This window comes from Hesperophylax consimilis, chromosome 11, assembly GCF_061612785.1.
Source record: "Hesperophylax consimilis isolate HC1 chromosome 11, BYU_Hcon_1.0, whole genome shotgun sequence".
NCBI lineage: Eukaryota > Metazoa > Arthropoda > Insecta > Trichoptera > Limnephilidae > Hesperophylax > Hesperophylax consimilis.
Window position 1 is genome coordinate 37,200,119 of NC_142846.1, and position 23,030 is coordinate 37,223,148.

The window sequence follows — 23,030 nt, forward strand, 5'->3', positions numbered from 1 at the left end:
GATTAGGCACCGGCTGCGCCACTGTTATACTGTTATTATACGAGTATATACCACAATTAGTATAAGATTCATATAAATGATACTCTGAAATTACTTCACTAGTAGCTAAGAGCCGAGATGTTAGATGGAGATCAACCTAAAACTTGGGCTTTTATACGACTGTAATTTATCTGTCTCGCTCTACACTGACATAGTCAAGCAACTGATAACAATAACTAAAAGGAGAGTATCTTTAAAAAAATCGATCTAAATGTACAACATAATTGTTTGAACTACCAAATTGGATTTTTTTCAAAATTATTTCATAATATCTAATATGCTCACTACCAGTCAAGAAAGTGTTGATATGTATGTTATCTGTCAAATTGACGGATCCCACAGAAGGAAAATTTATGGATTTTTAGAAGTAAAACACAGTCTGTTAAGGAAAACCAGTAACCCACACAAAAATTGCATTGTCATGGAGAATTCATTGTTTTACAAATTTATCCTCAAGATATGTCTAAAATATAAGATAGTATTTATTTATCAGACAGCAAAAATATTACAAAAAATCATCAAGGGGTAATCCGGAGGTCGCGGTTTTCAAACCCTGGCGGGCGTACGTACATTTTACCTCCCTGAACTACGGTCCGGTATCCAAGTGCTGTAAGACCCTGCGCAGAAAAGTAAAGTTCGTTACGGTTTGCAGTGCAGCCATTGTGGAACTTTTCTGAGCAGGATCTTACGATTTATGTCGATTCCTTACCGTTTCCTTACCCTTTACCAACCCATGGAACGATGGGCTTAGTTGTTCATTGTATCACAATTACTTAATTTCAAATAATACTCGTATATAGTATACTTGCGGCACGTTTCAGAGTGGAAGATACTTTCAGTATCGCCCTGGTGTAAGACCACCATTCAGAATAGAAACGTTGCTTGGCTAAATGGCTTTAGCCGCGTTTTATGACCAGATCTGAATAGCAAGGAACTTTTAGCACATCCACCGCTCATCTCCTTTCTCTCCCCATTACCTTAAGCCAAATAACATTCCCCAATTGGGGATGCCATATTCTCACTGGCTCCATACGGTTGGGAGCAGTTGGGACTCTTGTGCGGTCATTTGACCTGTCGGAGGTCCAGGAGTCGTAAGGTCTTATGTATGTAAATTGGTGACATCAGTTTTCTTTCTAATAGGTAGATTTATAATTTCATGTTCGTTATGTATTTGGGATTCAAAATAGCTTTGCAAATATCTGTCATCATCTTTTTTATCTCGTCATCTTAATACATAATTAAATATTTAAACTGTATTCGCTGTTAGCTTTGCGAAATAAAATGAGCCGACTGAAAAACATGTTTTTGCTGTAGTGGGATTTATTTTTAAGTGAATTCACTTGATTATTTTTTGTACGAGCTTAAAAATAGCCTCCAAACTTCTTGTGAGAGGATAAGTCAATGTCCGAGCATAAAGTGTTCAATGTCCGAGCATAAAGTGTTCAAATTCGTAGTATAATTTGTACAATAACCTTTTGAAGAATTTTTGAAAAATACTAATAATATTTTAATTGCTAGGCCTATTTAGAAATCTATAAAACTGCACACAAAAAAAATCTGCTCTTTTTATTTTGTCTAACATGCGGATGTATTTGAAAAGTTATCAGAATTTGGCATTATTTTTTGAAAGATATTAAATTGATTTTTATATTGTTTACAGGACCAAAAAGGGGACCCCAACCCAATCCCAACAAATATGACAGCTCTCATGTTTATTTCTATTCTGTTAAATATTAGTTGCATTTTTTTTTTAATTTTAATTACACAAGGTTTTGCGTAGTCCGATTGCGAAGGTTTTGGTTTGAAAAACATCTCGCTAGAACTTTGAGAGGAATTTTGGTGAGTTATTTTTATTTTTAAACTTTATGATTTATCTTTTTATACAAAAATCAACGAAATAAAGAAAACTAGCGTATCTACCGGTAAGCGTGGGCCGGTGGACCTACGTAGGTATCTTTGTTGATTTTCTTTGTTTAAATCTAACTCAATGAACGGATTCGTATCGGTGTTAATTTTGGAATGCTATCAACACAAATAAAATTAATAAGTCAATCCAAATACACGGATGACGCGGTAATTTTGGAAATTGTTTGCAGCCATTGCGCAATGATCTGATTTTTATCTCCGTAGAACCTATGTACCTACGCAATATTTTTTTAATTAATACTTTGTTTATTTTATGAATAATTTCATATAAAGTTTGTGAACAACCTTGAGATTAAAGAAAACATTAATAAAACTATCAGCAAATATATGTATAATTTATTGTACATAACAATAAAAAAGGAGAAAGCGAGAAAATCGGATAACTTCAGTAATGTCATTAAAGGAAAGAGAGAAGAAAAGAGGCCCTAGGATAGACCCTTGGGGAACTCTATAGAAAAAAACAAGAAACTCAGAGGATTAGAGGTTTCCGTGTATGTTATTGTGCTTTCTGTTTTTGAGGTAACTTTTAACAAACTTTAGCACACGAATATAGAAACTCAATTGGGCAAGTTTTGTGAGTAAAATATTTTGATTCGTGGTATCAAAGGCGAGAAATCGTATGAACAGTCTTCTTGGTATATATGAACTATCTAGTAACCTAGCAACATTGGTGAATACCATCAGATTGATTTTCTGGGATCTTCAACAAAGACAATAAGCATCATAATGTTATTATTTGTAGATTGTGACGTGCTAAAGCAACGTATTTACATTATAAACCCCTCATCAGGTGACTTGATTTTTTTAAATATACGTTATTTTCCTGCTTTCCTTTACGAAAACACACGATTAGTAAAAGCTTCATATAAAAGTTGGTATTTTTATTAGGGAACGTTTATAAGCGTCACCCGAAGACGTCTGAATGAGTTGGCACAGCCATCGCCTTTGGTATGCCCCCGAAATACTCCAACATGTGCGTATACACGAGAATACGAGCTGATCTGCATGTACAGTACTACAGTCCACAGAGTACAAATAACAAATTCAGAGCTTTGTAAGAATAATGTGATACAATTTACAATTATTTCAATGCTACTACCAATAATAGCATCACTGTTCAAACACAATGTGTATATCCTCATTGAATGAATCCCACGCATGTTTTAGCAAAGAAAGTCGACGTCTTTAGTGCAACAAAAGCCTAACCTCAAAAACTTCGACCTGAGTTATGAAGGATTTAAAATTAAACGAAATTTTTATTTTTTTAAATAATAGAAATTGCAACAATGATAAGTGTAAATATTAATTAAAATTGAGCATAATTAGTAAAGATTCTAGAAAAATATTCATAAATAGGAGAAAAAAGTGGGTTATGCATATGTTGTTCTGGAGTAAATTGCATAATGATGTTAGAGTATGCAATATACTGAGCAACAACAAGCAGCCCATTCGCAATGGGCTGCAATATCAATGAATGAACAAACTTTAAGCTGCGAAATTATTTTTAATTTTAAGAAAGGGGTTGGGTGTTTGTTGTATTTGATTGCAAGTCAATTACGACGGAATTGTGGGTTGGGCTTTTAATTAAACAGCTCAATTGATGTCAGTATTTATTTTTGGGAAATCAACAGCACGTCTTAAAACATGTAATAAAAATAGTACATAATTGAAGAAGAAGATAATAATAATAAATCTGAACGAAACATGAAAAAGAAGACACAGGAAAATAAAAAGATAACGGTCACAACTAGGAATCGAACCCAGGATCTATTGTCTTACCGGAACAGGCGTCTTAAACTACTACCCCATTGGGAAATATTAATTAAAGCCAGACTTTGATATAAGAGTGCCTTTATAAACGCTATCCGTACGAAAGTTCATTTTTATAGCAGGCCCGTGAATATCACGGGATATTATAATTGTATGGTAAAAATACGACATCTGGTAAAAATTTTAAGAAAAGATATACAGATTTCAAATATAGAATTATTAAATAAAAAAATTTTAGTACCTTCTTTATGCCTTATATGATTTTTTGTCAGTTCTAATTTCGAAATAAATTCGATGCATACAAAAGTTTTACAATGAATCATTGAACCGGAGTTACAGACAGAATCACAATCGAAATTAGTATTTTTATTATTATAATCTCTAAATATTGCAATAAAACTTATTTCATAATTTCTGTAGAATGGTCTTTAGTTGTGGTCTTTTTTAGTTTATCTTTGGCTTTCGAAAATTGAATTGATAGTACTTGGCTAATTTTATACTACCATAAAGTATTTAGTTATTTATTACACGCCCTAGTGGGCTTTTCTTAAAAAAATACAAGCATTTTGTATCAGATGATCACTAATGGGTAACCTAGCTATGAACGTAAGGTTTTCAATTCTTTAATATTAAACGGTATTCTAAGATAAAAGATTTTCTAAAAACCCAAAGAGCGGGTTATCGGAGTTATGACCCATTCCCAATTGAATGGTCAATCTACAAGGAAAAAACATAAGGAAAAGTCTGAATTTTATAACTGTGATAAGGTTTTAAAGTCAAAGTATAATTATTTGTGATAAAAATTTACCTATATAAACGCATAGAATGATAAATAAACGCAATGGCTAGCCGACCTTGGTCTTGAATAAACTATGCGGTCAGGAACCACCATCGAAGCACTTAGTACCTATTTACTTGTCATTGTAGGAGAAAAATTGCAGATACTAAGAAATAATTATAATAAGGTTAGAGTCACGATGGGTAACAGTACGCGGTGGGTAAGTGTACGCAGCGATGTTTGCGACAAATGTGTAGATACTGTTTTTAGTAGCCTTGAAACAGGTCGTTCTGTATCTACAAAAATTTTTGTAAAACGGTTGTAAAGAAGTAGTTCTCATTCATCTGTGTAATGAGGTAAGTGTGTGGGTGTAAGCATATGCGGTTATATGTTTGCGCACACTTACTTCCTGCAAAAATGATTTTATAAGCGCACACGTATTTCCCTTCTTATTTAATTTTTACAGTGAAATCATCCGCTTGTGTATTTATGTAAGAAAACATCCAGATAGGTCATTTTGCACCCAATAGCAGGTATATTTATTTATATCATCTCACTGTACATAAACCATGTTTTTTCTCGTGAAAATTAACCTTACTACGATTAAGCCTGTGTCGAGGTTGAATGTAAAGGTCGCACACTTCTACGGTATGCCTATGCATTATTTTTGATTTATGAACCTTATAAAGAAAATAATAATCAACAAAAAAGAATCTAAAATATCTACTGCGTTTTAAAACACAAAACTTAGTGAAATAAATTCGCACGGTTACCCCTTGCGACTCAGAAATTTATAAGCTAATGCAATGCTAAGGACAGAGTTAATCACCTGAAAAGAGGAAGCAGATAGATATATGATTTCATTCACATTACTGTACTGGATTATATTTATTTATTGAAACTCCTGCATGCTTGTATGTAATCACAGAGTCAAGTAGGTAGGTACTTACATCTTACACGATGTATGTAAACGCCTTGAAGATCACCTAAGGTACGTATTATTGCTATCGATGTATTACTAGCCGAAGTCCCCGGCGTTATCCGGGCTTTAAGCAGAGTTTTTAGAAATCAGATGTAGACTGTAATTTTCTCTTACTTTGAACTTCACATGTGCAAAATGTTATCAAGAAATATCACAATTGTTTTGTGGGGTAGGAGAAGGAAGTGCGGTGGTTATTCAAAATCTTTAAGACAAACCCACACTGTGACACTCTTCTTTATATATTGTATAAATATAGCTAGCTTACCCTCTACACTAGCGACAAAATGTAAAAATATTACAAACTCCGCGATTCCTTCAAATATTAAAGTTTTACTGACAAAAAATGTTTTTTCAACCTATTTCCAAGCTTTAATTTCTATGTTTGCTAAATATTTAACTTGTAATAAAGTTTGAATATATGTAGCAAACATAAATTAGATTGTTTTATTTATTTTTTAACATGAAAAACGATAGAAAAAATGTATTTATGATTTGAAATTTTCACTGGCAAAAGTAAGATCGCGATTAATTTTAGGTTATCATGCCGTGTTGCGGTTCCTCTTTTTTTTATCTAAAGCTGTACGAAACGTTGGCTAAAGAAAGAGGAAGCGCAACATGGCATTATGACTCCCAAAAATAATCACGATTATAGCTAAGTTGTTCAATTACATCATAGTTTTCTCAATACTTCTACAAGAATTTGATCGCTAGTGAAAAGGTGCATTAAACACAAGGAAATGTTTTTTGAATGCTAATAATTATAGAACTCCTGAAATACACCATTTTCTGAATTGTTTTTATTCTTCGACACAAATCATTGACCTAGTTGCTCGGACACGCACATGTAAACAGTTTTAGAATGAATTCTAGCTGATTGTACACATCGGTCCGTCAGTTGCCACTGCGACATATCAAGTGTCTAGTTTGTGATTTTAGTAAAATTGCTTAGTATTCAGATTTCGGCTCAAGTCCGAACGAAATATTTACCCAGCTGTCGTAAAAAAAGAGGCAAAGGTGTGCATGTGCGTATTGTGCAAGAAATGAATACCGAAAACCAATCGTTTACATCGAAGATACATAATATATGCAAGTTATCGTGTGGAAATGGTCGAAACTTTTATTTGAATGCCTCACAGGTGGCCCAACTACTGTCTAGAGGCCAATGAGAATGCACGGCTATTGAAATCTACGAGTAACAATATTATTTTATTTATTTTTATTACTTTTGAAAGTTATACCCATCAATATAGTATTTAATCATTGAAGAAGATAATAATAAATCTAAACGAAACGTGATACAGAACAAGGTACAGAAACAGTCTAATTATCGCAACTGAGAATCGAACGTCCTACTTGGATAACGTCTCAATATGAGCTCGACAAATTGATTAAAATCAGGTTACGAGTCACAATGGCCAAGTGGTTAGAAGCGTTGTCTCGGTAGGACAAATATCCTGGGTTCGATTTCCAGTTGCGACCGTTACCAGTTTATTTTCTTTGTCTTGTTTCCTGTCTTCTTTAGCTTGTTAGTATTATCTCTTCTCTTCATGCAGAACAGATGGATTCTATGTTTTGATAGCGCAATACAACATTGTCTTGACACACCTGCCATGCTTAATTCATTTACACAACTCTTCTATCTTAGCGACTCCTGACATGAGACACTAACCGACCCAAGTAATTGATACCCTCGATCGTGACAGGTCTTTATTTTCCTTGTGCTTGTATGTCATTTATTCTTGCTACACCTTATTCTCAGCCCATAAGTTTTACACACTTTCGGGACACCCCGGGGTCGTAGTACACACGTGTCAAGTGCAATTTGAAAATTCTGTTTATAAGAATACTTTAGGTTATAAGATGTAAAGCAACAAAATTAATATGTTTATTCACTTTTCATCCATTCTAGGTGAAATAAGTATTGTAAATTTCCCACGAAACATCGATTTTCAAATTAAGCAATCTTTATAAATGCTATACAAAATACATGATTGTTTTTACTTAAAAAATGCGTCGAAGTATAGACCTGTTCGATTTTTTATAAATCCTTTAGTTGTTGAAAAAGTATTAAAGTAGAAATAAAAAATCAAAATAAACAAATGGAAAAAAAAAAAATTAGTTTCCCGCTTGTACTACGAATTTCCGAACACCGTGTATATAACCAAGCTTACTATGTAAGTGTCCACTTCTAAAACATGTTCACTACACCTAGCATTCTTTTCGGATCTTCAGATTCTTAATACCACCGTACATAATATTATCATGCAACTGAATCTAAAGAATTTCCGGAATTATTCAAGAATAGAAAATAAATTGGGCAGGTTATTGATGCGAGATTTCCAAGAAAAATAATTAATCGCGTTCTCGAAGCCGTATAATATTTTCAGAAGATTGGGCGTATGGCGGAGAAGCGAAATCATTTATTCATTTTCTCATCACAATCGTAGTATGTATAGGTGTGTAGGTACTTTCCTGTATAAGTGTTAGTATGGTGACGTCAATGCTATATATTATTATATTGTAAGGCTTTTTAATTCTATATACAGGAATTATCTAGCATTTTTTGTCGTTATCTTATCTTATTCTGCTTGCGTTGAAACTAAAACTCTGTAAACACTAGACATAAAACATGCACTGCAATGCAAATGAATAAATACGCGACATCTTGTTTGAAGTTATCATTATTTGATCATGTTTCTAGGTCCGTATGTGTACTAGTATAATACATAGGCACAATTCATTGAATTTGTGCCAGAAAATGGTAACATGTCGTGCCACACCGACTTATAATTTTCGTGCATTTTTCCTTATGAGTTACGTTACGGAACCCCAATGGATACAGAATTCCAGGATTTATAAGCGTATTTTATCTATCAAACAAAACGATGCTTTATCGTTTTAATATTTCAGATTGTAATCCGTATGGAATTTGAGTATTAGGTATTCATTTTTCATAGTTGGTATTCTCAATTATATTTGGGAATAGTTATGTGTGTGTTATGGATCTTATTGATGAAAACACTTTTACACTTGGTTTGATATTTATTTGTAAGTCTTACAATATTTCTAATTATATGTTTTATACTAGAGTTTTAACAGAGTTAAATGTTTCTATGTGAATGTTTCCAAACTGAAATCTGGGATGAATCAGCTCCTAATCTGAGCGTACAATGTATCTTATAGTAATCTTATATTTAACTAGTGTGGTATTATAAATAAAGTTAATCAATAGTAAACATGGAAATGCGTGAACAGTAGACAAGAGATATGGCGACAATCATAATATTGACCTTGATATAGAATGGTGCAACGGAGAAATAATAGATAGTGAACGAAGCATAATAGGTTCAAAGGTTGTAGCAGTATGTTAGAAAGGTAATATGAGGTAAGATAAATATGGCGTCCATCATTATCTCACATCAGTTCGAATTCTTGTACTTCGTCTAAGCGTTAGGGGTTCATCAGTGAACCCGGTAACGTTTTCTTCCATTTCTAAGTTTGTTTCTCTTTTGTTTTACAAATGTTCAAGTAATTTATAAATCTTACACGAGAATCACCTTTGAAATTATTTCTTCTATATGTGTAACACTTAAATAGTTTATATAAAATGTTAATGATTATTAAACTTAAAAATACATCTGAAAAATAGTTATTTTTAATTATTCTAATTACAATATGGTCTTCAGGGATATTTTCTAAGTCATCGTACATTTCATTTAGCTTATGGCTTGCAAAAATTAAATCCTCTTTATCTAGAGTAAATATTTTTGGTACTATTAATGGAATATTTATTTTAACATTTTGTGTTTCCTTATATCATCGTGATTATTGATTAAATCCCTTATCTGCATAGACAAACCTTCGGACATTTCCTTATCATTGGAAATAAAGTAACATAAATTATCTTTCCGAGTTAGAAGACTTTCGTCTGTTTCAACAATATGATTGCAGTCAATAATGGTTTTATCTTTATAATGAGACATTATAAATTCTTCCTAAGAATTCGGTTCTGGGTTTATTCTAAAGTGTAATATTTGAGATTGATCAATTCTAGATAACGCATCGAAATCAGAATTAAGTTTACCGGGTTTGTATATAATATTATATTGATATTCTTTCAATTTTAAACGCCAACGAAGTAAGCGAGAACCAGAGTCTTTTGCATAAACAACCAAACTAAAGGACTATGATCCGTTATCATATTGAATTTTACACCATACAAGTAAGGTCTAAAATGTTTAAATCCATAAATTATAGCTAAAAGTTTACGTTCTGTTGTTGAGTAATTTGATTCGGCTTTATTTAGAGTTCTGGAAGCAAAGGATATTGGCAAATCTTTAGAAATTTCGCCTTGAGATAATACTGCACCGATAGCAAAATTACTGACATCTGTGGTGACATTAAATGTTTTACTGAAATCGGGGAACTGTTCATGAATTAAATGATCTCGAAGTATATCAAAAGATTCTTGTTGTTTTTCCTTCCAAATGAATGGAATATCCTTCTTTAATAATTGTGAGAGAGGTTGAGCTTTTTTGCAAAAATCTTTAATAAAACGTCTGTAATATCCAGCAAAGTCCTAAAAATGACTGAATATCTTTTGTATTTTTTGGAATAGGGTAATTTTTTATGATTTGAATTTTATCTGGGTTTGGTTTGAATCCATTTTCTGATATAACGTGACCTAAATACACGACTTCATTACGCATAAATTCACGTTTATCAGGCTGTAATTTTAAATTGTGGAATACTTCTTTTAACCTAAACCCGTGAGTCTATTGTATCGGCATAAATAACTATATCATCTAGATATGCGAAACATCTTGTTCCTTGAATACCAGCAAAAACATTAGTCATAATCCTTTGAAAGGTTGCAGGAGCGTTTTTTAATCCAAACGGCATCCTTAAAAACTCGTAATGTCCTAGAGGGGTGGAAAATTCTGTTTCATGTGAATCTTCCGGTTTCATTGGAATTTGGTGAAATCTTGATGCAAGATCTAATGCTTTGAGTGTCCTAGTTGATCTAATATCTCTGTGATGTTGGGTAAGTTATAAGCATCGCCTATAGCAAGGCTGCCCAACCCCAGGCCCGCGGGCCACAATGTGGCCCGCGAACGAATTATAAGTGGCCCGCGTGAACCATTTTCAAAAAACCCGCCAATCCGCCAATTTGAAAAAGAGTCGCGGGCCCGCGGTAAAGAATCAGCGACGAAAAAATCTAACCTCTTGAACGTACTTTTTAAACAAAAATACACCTAGCCACCCCCCCCCCCCATGGAATTCGAAAAATTGTTGTGTGGGGAATCACATATGATGTTTTTGGGTGCGCGGAATTTTTTCTCAGCGAAGTTCCGTAACAACCCCCCCCCCCCCCCATGGATTTCAAATATTTTGTGGGGAGCACTCATTTTGTGGGGAATTATGTTTTATATAAATTCTCTAACAACCCCCCCCCCCCATGGAAATAGGAATCGTCAGGTATTCAGTGGCCCGCCAGTGATTCAAAATCGTCAATTTGGCCCAACTGTTAAAAAGGTTGGGCAGCCTTGGCCTATAGTGACCTCATTTAATTTACGGTAATCAATCACTACTCTATATTTTACTTGACCTGTTGCATCTTTCTTCTTGGGCACTACCCACAAAGGAGATGACCATCCTGAATTTGAATCATTAATTTATTTTCCTTTTTATACAAAGAATGTTAAATTACTTCTGCCATCCGAGGATTTCCAACATATTCTTTCATCTTTGTCCTTTTAAATTGTGGCATAATATTGTGAATAAGTTAATTTTTTCATCCTTTTCTTTTTTTAATGTAAATTTTTTTTTCTCTCTTTCTTTCTTCTCTGTTTAAAAAAAAATAGTTTGTTACATTTTTATTGCAATTAAATATCATGGTCACCCTACATGTTTACAGCATTATATTTTAATGAATAGGCTGATAAGTACCATGTAGGTATCCAATTCGCAGAAACGTCAATGTAACAATATTGTTATCTTAATATTTGAATTATTTTTTTTAATATTTGTACTGTTTTAAATCTCTTATAATCTTTGTACTATTTTTTAATATTTTGTAAAATTATTAACCTCAACACAGGCTTGTCCTAGTGAGGTTAAAAATTATAACTTAAAAAAAAGATACAATGTAAAGAAACGATAAATGAATAAATGTACCTCGGGGTCCCTATATGTTTTTGCATGTATTGGAATCTGTGTTGTAGTATTTATTTCATGCCTAATTGAATTGGTTTGACTCAATATATATCTCCTTCTAAGTTCATTATACTCTCGACAAATTGAAAAAAGTGATCGTTCTTCTTCTTTATTTAAATGTTCAATCCTTAAAGATGATTTTAAAAGTTCATACCTATTATCAGTATTTTCTGTTATTTTATTGAATTGAAATACGTTTTTACTTTTGCATTTAATTTTCCTTTTTACTGTTCTATCATTGCAATCAGCTTCTAACATTTTACTATCTTTTTCATTAAATTTTTCATATTCATAACATCATATTCCGTTTTCTTAACTTTTACTGCTTTTTCTCTCGTATTTAAAATAGACGTAATTGCTTTTGACTTTGAGTTAACTTTTGTTATACAAAACCTTGAGCTAGGTTTTAAGGCCGTTTTAACCATTCTGTGGTGATATTTCAATCAGTTTTTCATTTTCGTATGCCGAGTAGCCCTTCATCCATTATTAGCCAACGTTTAGGAAACCGTTACAATGTCCATCAGTATACATCTGCGCAACACGGCATAATAACCAAAAAAATATTTCAAGGTAATACTTTTGGCCGTGAAAATCTCAAATCAAATCAGAGTACCTACTTACTTTCTTGTTGGTGAGATTCTTACTAACAATTGCGAAACCCTTTTCTGTATTCTGTTTACTGAAGCAAAGTATTGTTTAAAAGCTTTTTTCACTATACAGCCGGTTAAGTATAAATAATATTTGGTTAATTTGTATAGCGCCGTTTTTGTGAAAAATTACTTCATAGGTTCTGTACAGCTATAATATAACTTCAATGCATATATGAAGGGTGATTATCACGATAACTGGTAATAGGTTATCGTGATAATCAACCTTCAATAACACAATTATTATTTTTATAACTTACATTAACAATTATTATTATCAGCTTTTAGTAATCTTCTGGAGAAAGTTTATTTGTATTTTATATTACGTTGGTGTTAATGTGAACATATTCATAATGATTATATTCTGTGATTAAAGTAATCTTTATAATTTCACGAACCCATTAATATATTGGTTTCAATTTTGAATATTCAATTATAACTAGAATCGCATCAAGACACATTATTTTAAGAGTTTGCATTATAAAAACGTGAATTGAAATATGCTTTAATCTACGCATTTTTAAACCATCCTATACCCAACGACCTTATAAAGAAATTCTCACTTAGCGGTACTGCCTACAGTGCCTAATACCTGCTACATAGGGCCTACCTAACTACCATAATATGAACTTGACCTTCCTGGTTTCAATGTCATGGCTATAGGCGACCGCATTATATAATCCAACATGAATCTCATCTGATAGTTCAAAATGATATCATAGACGTAATTTCATTATCTAATCACAAACGATATATACAATTAAACACTGGATCAGTTTATACAATTAAAAATAAAGTGCATTAAGTAGCAAAAAATCCCACAAAGGCAAAGCCTGTGTGTGGGTTAGTTATTATGACATTTATATGTGTTAAGACGAGACAATACCCTAAAATAAAGCCAAAATCTTAACGACGTAAGTGAAGCAGCCGTGCACAAACATAAGCGATGCGCGGCCCTGGAGTATTGGATAGACCTGCAGTTGAATTTTCCCTCTCAATCTAAAGTGAAGTGGGAATCTTAACGACATAAGTGATAAAGTCGTGTAAAAACAATTTTCAGCGCGCGGCCCGGCGTAATGGACGGATCTACGGTCGACTTTGCCCTAGCAGGCCTAGAAAATCTATCTTTCGATGGGGTTAATATTTATTTTTTGATACTGACAATTCGTGGAACCCATTATAATAATATATTGAAAAATTTTCCACTTATTTTAAAATACTATTTTAATTTCAGAATCTACTCATCTTCGTGTTTATATTATAATTTTGCTTAACGTAACTATTTCAGATTGGAAATATCGATTGATCCATCAAAAGATAGGACAAGACTCCATGTTGTTCATTTCATGTTTTTTCAATTAGTAAAAAATTGTGTTGAAACATGAGCAAAGCGGGTGGTAACTACCAATAGTTTGTTATAACAATATGCACATAATAATAATTATGTATAATGTAAGTCTTACGTTATTCAGTCAAACAAGCGTTAAATAACGTTTGCCTATAGATTTAATCGATGTGCAATCACCTGAACTAATATGTCAGCAACAATATAAAAAGTATACAACGTTAACAGTCGATTAAATAATTGAATTGCATTGAACCTGAATTAAAATCGTCCTAATTAAATGTGTCGAACAAAGAAGGAACAAAAAGTGGGTATCAGGGTCACAGAATAAAGTAAGGTAATTCATTAAACATTTCACATTAATTCAAATTGCATTGTAATGTTTGTAACCTTATCTTTGACCGTCGCATGATGCCTACGTATATAAATTTAATTATGCATTATCATGTAGGTGTAAATAATTACAAAAATAGAAATTATCTTACCCTCAAATTCGTACATGCCCACCCACAATACTTCAAAATGTCCGCAATAACATTTTAGCACCAAAGATTTATTAAAATTTGTACTATTGTCAGATATTTTTTAAGTGGAGGTTGAAATTCGTAATTCTTGGAAAAGAATTACGAATCCTTAGATCAGTAACATATTATTGGGCAGAAACCAGCTCTCATTATCGTACTGATGTAGACCACTGTTCAGAATAGAAACGTTGCTTGAAATGGCTTTAGCCATGTTTGGTGACTAGATCTGAATAGGCAGGTACTTCCTCTCCTTCTAGTTCTAGTCCTAACTAGTTCCACTGACGCCGGACAGTTGAAACATTTGTGCGGTATTCACATAAAAAGTCGGGTCTCCAAGATAACAGGAAAATGCAAAAATTTTCATTTTAAGTAATTTTGAATGAATATAAATTAGAATTATTTTTTTTATTTTTGGGTAACAAATCTACATTTCAGATGTTCGAGAAACGATTGAATCTCAGAATTCGAACATGGGTTCTTTTATAAGAATTTGGTCACTAAAGTGAGGGTCGTTAAACCGGTCCTTTGATGTATACAATAAACGGGGATTGGTGTTTGAACTTGTATACTGTGGTTCTTAATCCAATACATTCCGGCTCCCTAAGTTGTTCTACTTTCAAATTCAAAAGCCGGTTTCCAATTCTTCGGTTTCCAGGCAGAAGCCAATAAATCAAGTTAATAATCACCGGAAATAATAATTATTGTATTTAATAATGGCATTTTGGTGTCCTTCGATAACCTTTAGACTTAATACGTTATTATTGAAAAATGTCTATATCTCAGATAACAAACAAAAATAAAACAAACCTCTCAAAACATCACTCGCCCTCAGCAAAATCTCTCTCGACGTTGATTTAATTCACGTTATTTACCTTAAGTTATTTATTTTATAATAATGAGCTATGGAGCTAATATATAAATACTATCAGACGCCATTTGTTTGTCGTAATTTTAAAATTGCTTGATGATGAAGAACGAAAATCTTGATCGAAGCCGCGTATAATGAGTATTATATTTTATAAGTTCTACGCCTAGATTACCAAATTTATACCAAACAGGTAACATCAACTTGATAAAATTAATCAATCGTCGTGTGTTCATAAGTATTCATTACAGGTCGGTATATTATCGGTTAAACACATTCTGTTTTGTTTATAACCAGGCCAGCCACTAAGGGGGAAATAGTGAAAGTAATTGACTTACAATATCTCTCGCTTGGCGCATAGTTGAATCGAATCGGTACCACCGGCAGGTAAAACTGGTAAAGAGTCGATAGTTACAGGTGATCTGCAGGCCCCTCTGAAATACTCGCGAATTGAATTCAATTGATCGAAACCGCGATCAGAAAATACGTCCTGACGGTTCGCTGTCACCAAATTCACTGAAACACAAACTTTTCGCCGGGGACACAATACGACGATACTCCTATAGGTACTGCTTTTAACAATCGAACCGGATCACGCAATAACGAATCATTGAAGCCGGTAAAAACAGCTATTTCACAGCGATAGACGAGTAAATACTTTGGATTATCATAAGTATTGGTCTGCTGAAAATGTGTTGTTTGCTAAGTGCCTGCACACCTACTATTTCGAAGTATTTGAAGCAACACAGACTGAAGTTCTTGCAAATAGCTGGCGTAGGCGGGAAGGAAGCTTGGTCACGGGTTTGAGGGGTTCAGGAGGAATTTCCACACTTTGGGAGAGAGAATGGAGGCACGTCATATCCAGACGGAGACTGAGAGATAATTTAAAGCGATCTTGTGAAAAGGATAAAATCCTATATGAGAAAAACAGATTATTTTTCATTGTTTTAATTTGTGCATTTTTCCTCGGGGTAAAGATTTACCTCGTTGCGTCTTCGTTTGTATAGATTTGAACGACTCACGAGCGCAGGTCACCTTGGTGCCACACCCCTCGCACACCTCCGAGTCAAGATCAATACTGCCCTCTGACGTCACGAGGAGAAAGTAGTTCCCAACACGACCTGCGACATAACCCGCCCCTAGCGGCGATACGGAGAAACAAACTTTGAAAATAGGAGTAGATTATTCACTGGATTACAGTTCTGTTGCGTCATCAATTTAATTTAATCTCTGATGACGCGTTTAGCTTCCATTGTTTATTTATATGGGCTCGCCTCGTTGTGTCGTAGATGGCGGGCAAACGTTTTATGAAATCATATTTATTATTTGACTTTATTGAATAAGAAAATATTTTAGATAAATATAGTGTATGTCTAGCCGAAAAACACTGATTTCACTTTCAAAGGGCTTCGAACTGCTCTCAACCGCGTTGGTGACAGTGAGAGGGCTCATTTAAGACAAATTTATCACAATTTAATTTAACAAATAAAAAAACTGAGCTTACTTCAGTTTAATTCAAAAATTGATTTTTCAAATTTAAATATTATCATAGCGAGCAAAATCAATGGACAACTAATTATGCAAAGAAATAATCTTCCAGTTTCAATCCCCCCTGCCCAAAATTCTCGACAAGCAAAAAGCTTCGTGACAGCCTGCACGTCCGCTCCCGGCAATAAGCAGGGTTCCCCAAACCATCGTGTTCCGGGTATGAGGCTCGATTACCTTGCATCACGGCAGAGCTCACGTCGAGTCACCGTCACATGTTATCAAGGTTCCCGTCTTGCGTCGGATTTCGCTACATTCGCGGGAAGTTGCCAATACGGCTACATCGTAAAAAGCACGCGCGCTGCATTCACAAAAACAGTATACTTACCGCATTCTATTTAAAGAACAGACGGCAAAAGAGAAATTATTTCAAATACACTCGTGCATGTTTATAAATACCTACAACCGATTTAGTCGCATTTGATAACAACAACAACAACAACAACAACAATAGGTATCTAATAATATGAATTTTAAAATAGCTGTGCAAAATCAGCAGTCATGGAAAGGAAGACTAGGTTTTTATATAGCGTCGTTTTCGGGATAAATTACATCGCGCTTTACCATTAATTAAAAAATATACCCTCACAGGTTAACTCTTGACAGGCCAAGATGCCAAACAAAAATGTCTGTAACCAAGTGGGTCTTCTGACGAACCCATGCATTTTTCTGTCTTATGGGCTCTTAAACTATAGAAATCCCAATTATTCAGTCAATTATTAATGGTAACTTATGTATTTGCGCAGGGATACGTAAAATACTAAAATGATATGTCAAGTATTTAAGCTAATATAAGGAAGATAGTAATTTTGGATACTACCCACTCCCCCACTTGGCTGCGGGGTAGTTAAATACCCAACTAATAACTGAAATCTCCTGACCTCCAGAGGTGTAACTGGGAGTCGTTCTGGGCCATTCAACAACAGTTGGAAATCTCAAAGGATTATACCGAATTATGTTACCAATACGCCGTCTCAAAAGAAGTTACAGAAACCATAACACAATGTTATCAACCCCTTTACGAAGTAATACAAAACTATGTGGTTTTTGTTCAAATATTTGATCGCTTACAAATGCTTTAATTAAATACTGCGAGTAGAACACATTTGAAATAATAGAGCATAAGTCTTTTAAAAAGTTCAAAATCTCTTACTTAAGAACCTCTTTTCGCTTATGGTTTTATTCTATCATGTGGCAAATTAAGTTCACTAGAAAATGATCGTAAAACATGTTAATATTTGTGTCTGAACTTAAGTATAAAATTAAACACTTTTTGGCGATGTTTTTTTCTAGCATAAATCAAAACAGGCGACTTATGTTAAGCGGCATTTTAAACCTTGTCGCCATCTACATAAGGGATTTTATTGTTAGCGGCCCGATTCCAAATGTTACACGACATGGAGCATCATCTTAATAATGTTCTACGGGGTTGTCAACCCTGGGGAACATTTTTAAAAGGGTCGGGCTACTGCCAAAGGAACGATGTGAAACCGAGTGATTACGGGGCTTTGGAAATGCGATAAATCGGCCGATCAGCTTTAGCAAAGTTAAGCAAAACACGTTATGCTATGATTTTAGTTAGCTACAACGTTTCACAAACTGTTTTTGTTTGTTTGTAGGTAAGAGTGGTACCTATAACGCCTTTAAATGCGTTGTCAGTCAAATCAACAACAAAATGTTGATAAAACATTTTTATGCCAGTTAAGACTAGTTACTATCACAAAATAACACCTTCTTATAGATAGGTGTAAGTGACAGTACTCGGAATATAGCCTTTATCTTTCAGATAGAGCAGAATTTCAGAATGTGCCACTTTCATCAGCGGATTTTATCGGAAATTTATCAAGAGAGATTAAAAAGTAGGATTTTAAATCGATCTTCCCATAAACAACTTAATAATCATGATATTTTCTGCAATTTCGCAATCCTTGCCCCGATAAGTGAACACTGTATCTATTATCAATGAAATATTCTTTCGAAATATTACGTTTGTTTTTTCTGTTCGTTTGTTCAATTCTTGTTGATTGATAACTACTCAATGGGCTACTCAAGGATCAGAAATAATCTTTGAAAGAATCTAATTAATCAAGAATGTTGTTTTTGTAGATTTAATGACAATTAAAAAAAGGACTGTAATCGGGCAAAACTTTGGATCCGAAATCTGAAAAAAAATCACAGGACATATCACACAAATAATGTGTTACGAGTATTAATAAATATTAAATTACTATCCGATTTTCTTCACTCTTTTTAATATATTCATAATAAATATACTCTTTTGGAATGTCCTTGGTGTTTTGAAAAAGTAATTCATTAATCTTATAAAAAATTAACTATTGATTTCTTATTATATAGGACTTAAATACAAATTCCCGGTTAAAGTATTCACTAGGAGATGCAAGTGATACAACAAAGAGTTACAGTGTAGAATAGTTAAGAGTGTAAGAATATTTAAGAGGAAAATTAATATAAAGCAGAAAACCACTTTATATTAATTGAATTTTCTCTGATTTATCTCTGTGCGTTCATTTTTGCCGCCTTTTCTATCACAAACTATGGAAAATTCAAGTCAATTTGAAAAATGATTGAAAACTATATCACAACATAAGACGCCAGGTACTTTTTATTTTATGTTTTCAAATTTAATATTCAATATAAATAGATTACTGAAACCAGTGATAATGTAATAAGTTGACATGAACCTGCATATTTATGCATTACAACGAAAACTCTTCAATCAATTATTTTATCGATTTGCCTTGACAAATATATCACGACGATACGAAGAATTTTCTTTGTAATGCAAAAATATTCGGATTTTCGTGATCTCGTGTTCCGACATCATTATCATATATTCGTGATTTACTAAAAGTTTATCAGGAAACCTGTTAATTCAATCGTAAGGCCTGCAAATCCCGTTTTAACAGGAATAACCAATTATTTGAAGAGATTCTTAATAAATTTGCAATGGTCATTTTTCTCCGTGTACTTTTTTAACATTGCCGATCAAAATGTGACGAATATCTTATTCTAATTAGCTATTTTTAGGACGACGCCCGTTAAAAAGAGAGTTTGAAAATAAAACAAAAATTTATGCCATGAATGACGTTTCCTTCCGGGTTATGGTTGTTGTCGTAGCTTCACGAAACGCGTCTGCTAAAGTTCTTTGACACGCGTCCCATATTTCGCACACATTTATATTACTGTCAAAGTGGAAAATTTTTGGTCTGGTGGATCTGTCTACGTACCTACGTACTTATTAATAGATCGCGAGTTCATTTCAAAGCTATCTATTTGCGAGTAAAAATACAACCACTTGAGTTGAACAAGTTTAAAAAAGCTACACACGAAACTCAGAGAAATAGATATGATTCAATAAGCTTTAATAAATAAATTTACAATTTGGGAGGTGGGAGGTGGGTTTGGGTACGGAACCATTTATTGGATAACCAACACCTCTGCAGGCCACCCCAAGTGGTTCGCTACGTTTAGTCATTTAGTAGGGGTGCCCGGGTTCGATCGGGAGAGGTGATTTGGAGAGACCCCTTGACCTCTCCAACTGGTCTCGTAGTGGTGGGGATATATTCATACGTCAGTCACTCCTGGATACACTGAACCCTAGATTCCTACCTTATATAATTCAACGTTCGCAGAACTTCCTCTCCTTTTTCTCCTTAAAAAATACCCTCCACTCAGCATCCCCAAAGATGATATAGAACCTGAGGAAAATTATTTCTCTTTTGTCCTCCTGTGTGGGGTTAGTGTAAAAGAGAAGCTCTAACGAGTTGAGTACACTCGTCTATAATATTATTTATTTTCCTATCGCGCACAAGTTCGTATGAAAAGGATTATTTACATTTTTATTTCGAATCGTACGAGTATCTACATTGTGCATGTACACCGTTTGTTTAATTTCTTAATCTTTCGTAGAGTATTCATAGAATGTGAACGAGGTCAGTGACACCTATGCGATATCGCCGGATGTGTGTTCTAGAATTTAGGACATCGATTTTCAGTGAGGGTTCTTATTTTTGGAAAATTTGCTGTGGATTTGGACTCTTTCAATATCGTACATTCAGAATCAAAACGTTGATTAAATAATGAACAAAAAAATCTTAACCTTACCCCACTCGTTTCAACCTTGCAACTTTCCCAATAGGTTATTCCGGGGTGCGGGCAGTTGGGACTATTGTACCTGCAGGTTTTGGTGTAAAAGTAAATGCGAAACTGATGGATCCGTTGTAGGAATTCAAGCACAAAAACTATGAAAATGAAGTTGTGAAATCATGATGACACCGGAATTGCCTAATGGAAAATTCTAAGAAATTATTGAATAGTAAATAATTATTCATCTTTTTAATGTGACAACAATCCCAATTTCTCCCAATCATCTAGAGTCTGTGAGACTATGGCATCCCAAATGGGGGTAAGGTAGTTGGAAGGGGAAGGAAATGGTGGAGAGAAAGATAAGAGAATACCTGGATATTCAAATGTGGTCACCAAACACGGCTAAAGCCATTTCAAGCTACATTTCAATTCTGAATGGTGGTTTTAAACTTCTCAGCTGACATTTAAAAAATCAAGCCAATCAGGAAAACATCATTCAACAAATTAATGTATTATTTACAAATTATTACAACATAATTGCATAACATTTTCAAATCCGTGAAATGATGAAGCTAAAAGTGAAGTAAAACTTTCGTGTAAATCAATAATATTACATTCCTTGAACTTTGTTTTTGAGCCAGCTTTATGCGGATTGCGTAAGAGATATTGAATTTACAGTGTTCCACAGGGGACGCGCAGCGGTCAAAGTTGAATTCGCTGAACTTCGCCGAACAAAGCCTCGTCAGCGTAATTCGAATATTACCGTTATACGCCGCTAAAACGTAATGCGCTTTCATAATGTAAATTGTTTACAGAACTGCGAATGTATTGGCTTTATTGCAATCTTGAGGAAAATATTACGCGGAGAAAAATAAGTAGTGCCAATTGATTAAAAATCTCTTCCAATTATTGGTAATCCGGTTAAAAATCGGGATTGCAGGCCCTTAAGGAATGAATTAATAGGTTTGCTGATAAACTTTTAACGAATATATTATCACGATGTTAGAACAAGTGAGTCATTATACATTATCAAGGCAAATGAAGGTGCATGAACACGTATTCCGATATATTAGGAATTTACTAAAAGTTTTTCAGAAAACGGTCTGCAATCCCGTTTTTAACCGAATTACCAATAATTTGAAGACATTCTTGATAAATTACCAGTACTATTTCTCTGCGAGCATTTCACGTAGAAAAAAATCTACACTAGTAGCGTCCAAATTTTGAATGCATTTTAACGAATTCTAAGAATCAATTGACGATCTTAAACTATAAATAATTCTGCTCATATAAACCGGAGCATACCATGACCGTGCTATGGACGTATCAGGCACGAAAATAAACGCGACACGCACTACTTATGGTCACTGAAACGGATCGACAGCGTTCTATGCCCTTATGTGTGTATGCACGGAGTGCATCGCCACCAGAGATGTGCTTTATTTCAAATAAATCCATTTCAAATGGAAATGCAAAATACAAAATGGGTATTTTCCATTTTGCATTTTAAATGCTTTTCTAAAAACCATTTTGCATTTTGCATTTTAAATGCTTTTCTCAATGCATTTTCCAATTTAAATGCTTTTTTGCAACATTCTTCCTACTATCTCCACTCACCTTTTTTTCATAAGCCCCAAATATCAGTCGGTCCTCAACCTCGCTATGAGAGATAATTTACATTTGTCAAGTTGCTCCCTGGAAATTGAGTGATACCATTACAAAAAAATACTAAACATGGCCATGACGCTGTAATATTAAATGTTAGATAGCAGTTTCTATGTTTTTACATTGGCAACATTAGTCCCGCGCAAATATTTTGTGGTTTCATAATCTGTAGTCGTGGTGTTTTTGGATTTACCATCATGTAATATGTTTGTTCTACATTGATGTCCATTATTAAATGACAAAATTGTTTAAAAATTCAATAATTATTTTAATTGTTTTACCCGAGAAACCATTTTGCATTTTCAATGCATTTTGAAAATAGGCATTTTGCATTTTGCATTTGCAATGCTTTTCTAAAAACCATTTTGTATTTTGCATTTTCAAATGGAAAAGTTTTGACCCATTTCCATTTTGCATTTCAAATGGTTTTGGGTACCCATTTTGCACATCTCTGATCGCCACCAGCAAAATATTCTAGCCGTGGATTTGTTGACGTTCCGGTCATGGCATGCTACGGTGTTGGTCGGTGACGGAACTGTCGAGAGTGGGCGTTGTTTCACATTCATTCGTTGAAAGAATATTTTTTTGCAATCATGGTATGATACGTAGAGTAGTGTTGAA

The 23,030-nt window shown here is 33.9% G+C and overlaps 1 protein-coding gene across 2 annotated transcripts in view; it reads right to left on the reverse strand.

The window, feature by feature from the left end:
- Positions 1-23,030, reverse strand: part of Hex-A (Hexokinase A) — a 75,006-nt gene that overhangs the window by 36,005 nt on the left and 15,971 nt on the right. Inside the window, exon 1 of one of the 2 annotated variants that reach the window (XM_089637487.1) lies at positions 15,431-15,812. The exons of the other annotated variant lie outside the window; for it this stretch is intronic. Coding sequence (XP_089493613.1) covers positions 15,431-15,451 — 21 coding nt within the window. The 5' untranslated portion in view covers positions 15,452-15,812. Of the gene's footprint in view, positions 1-15,430; positions 15,813-23,030 lie in introns of those variants that run through there. 2 annotated transcript variants of the gene reach the window in all.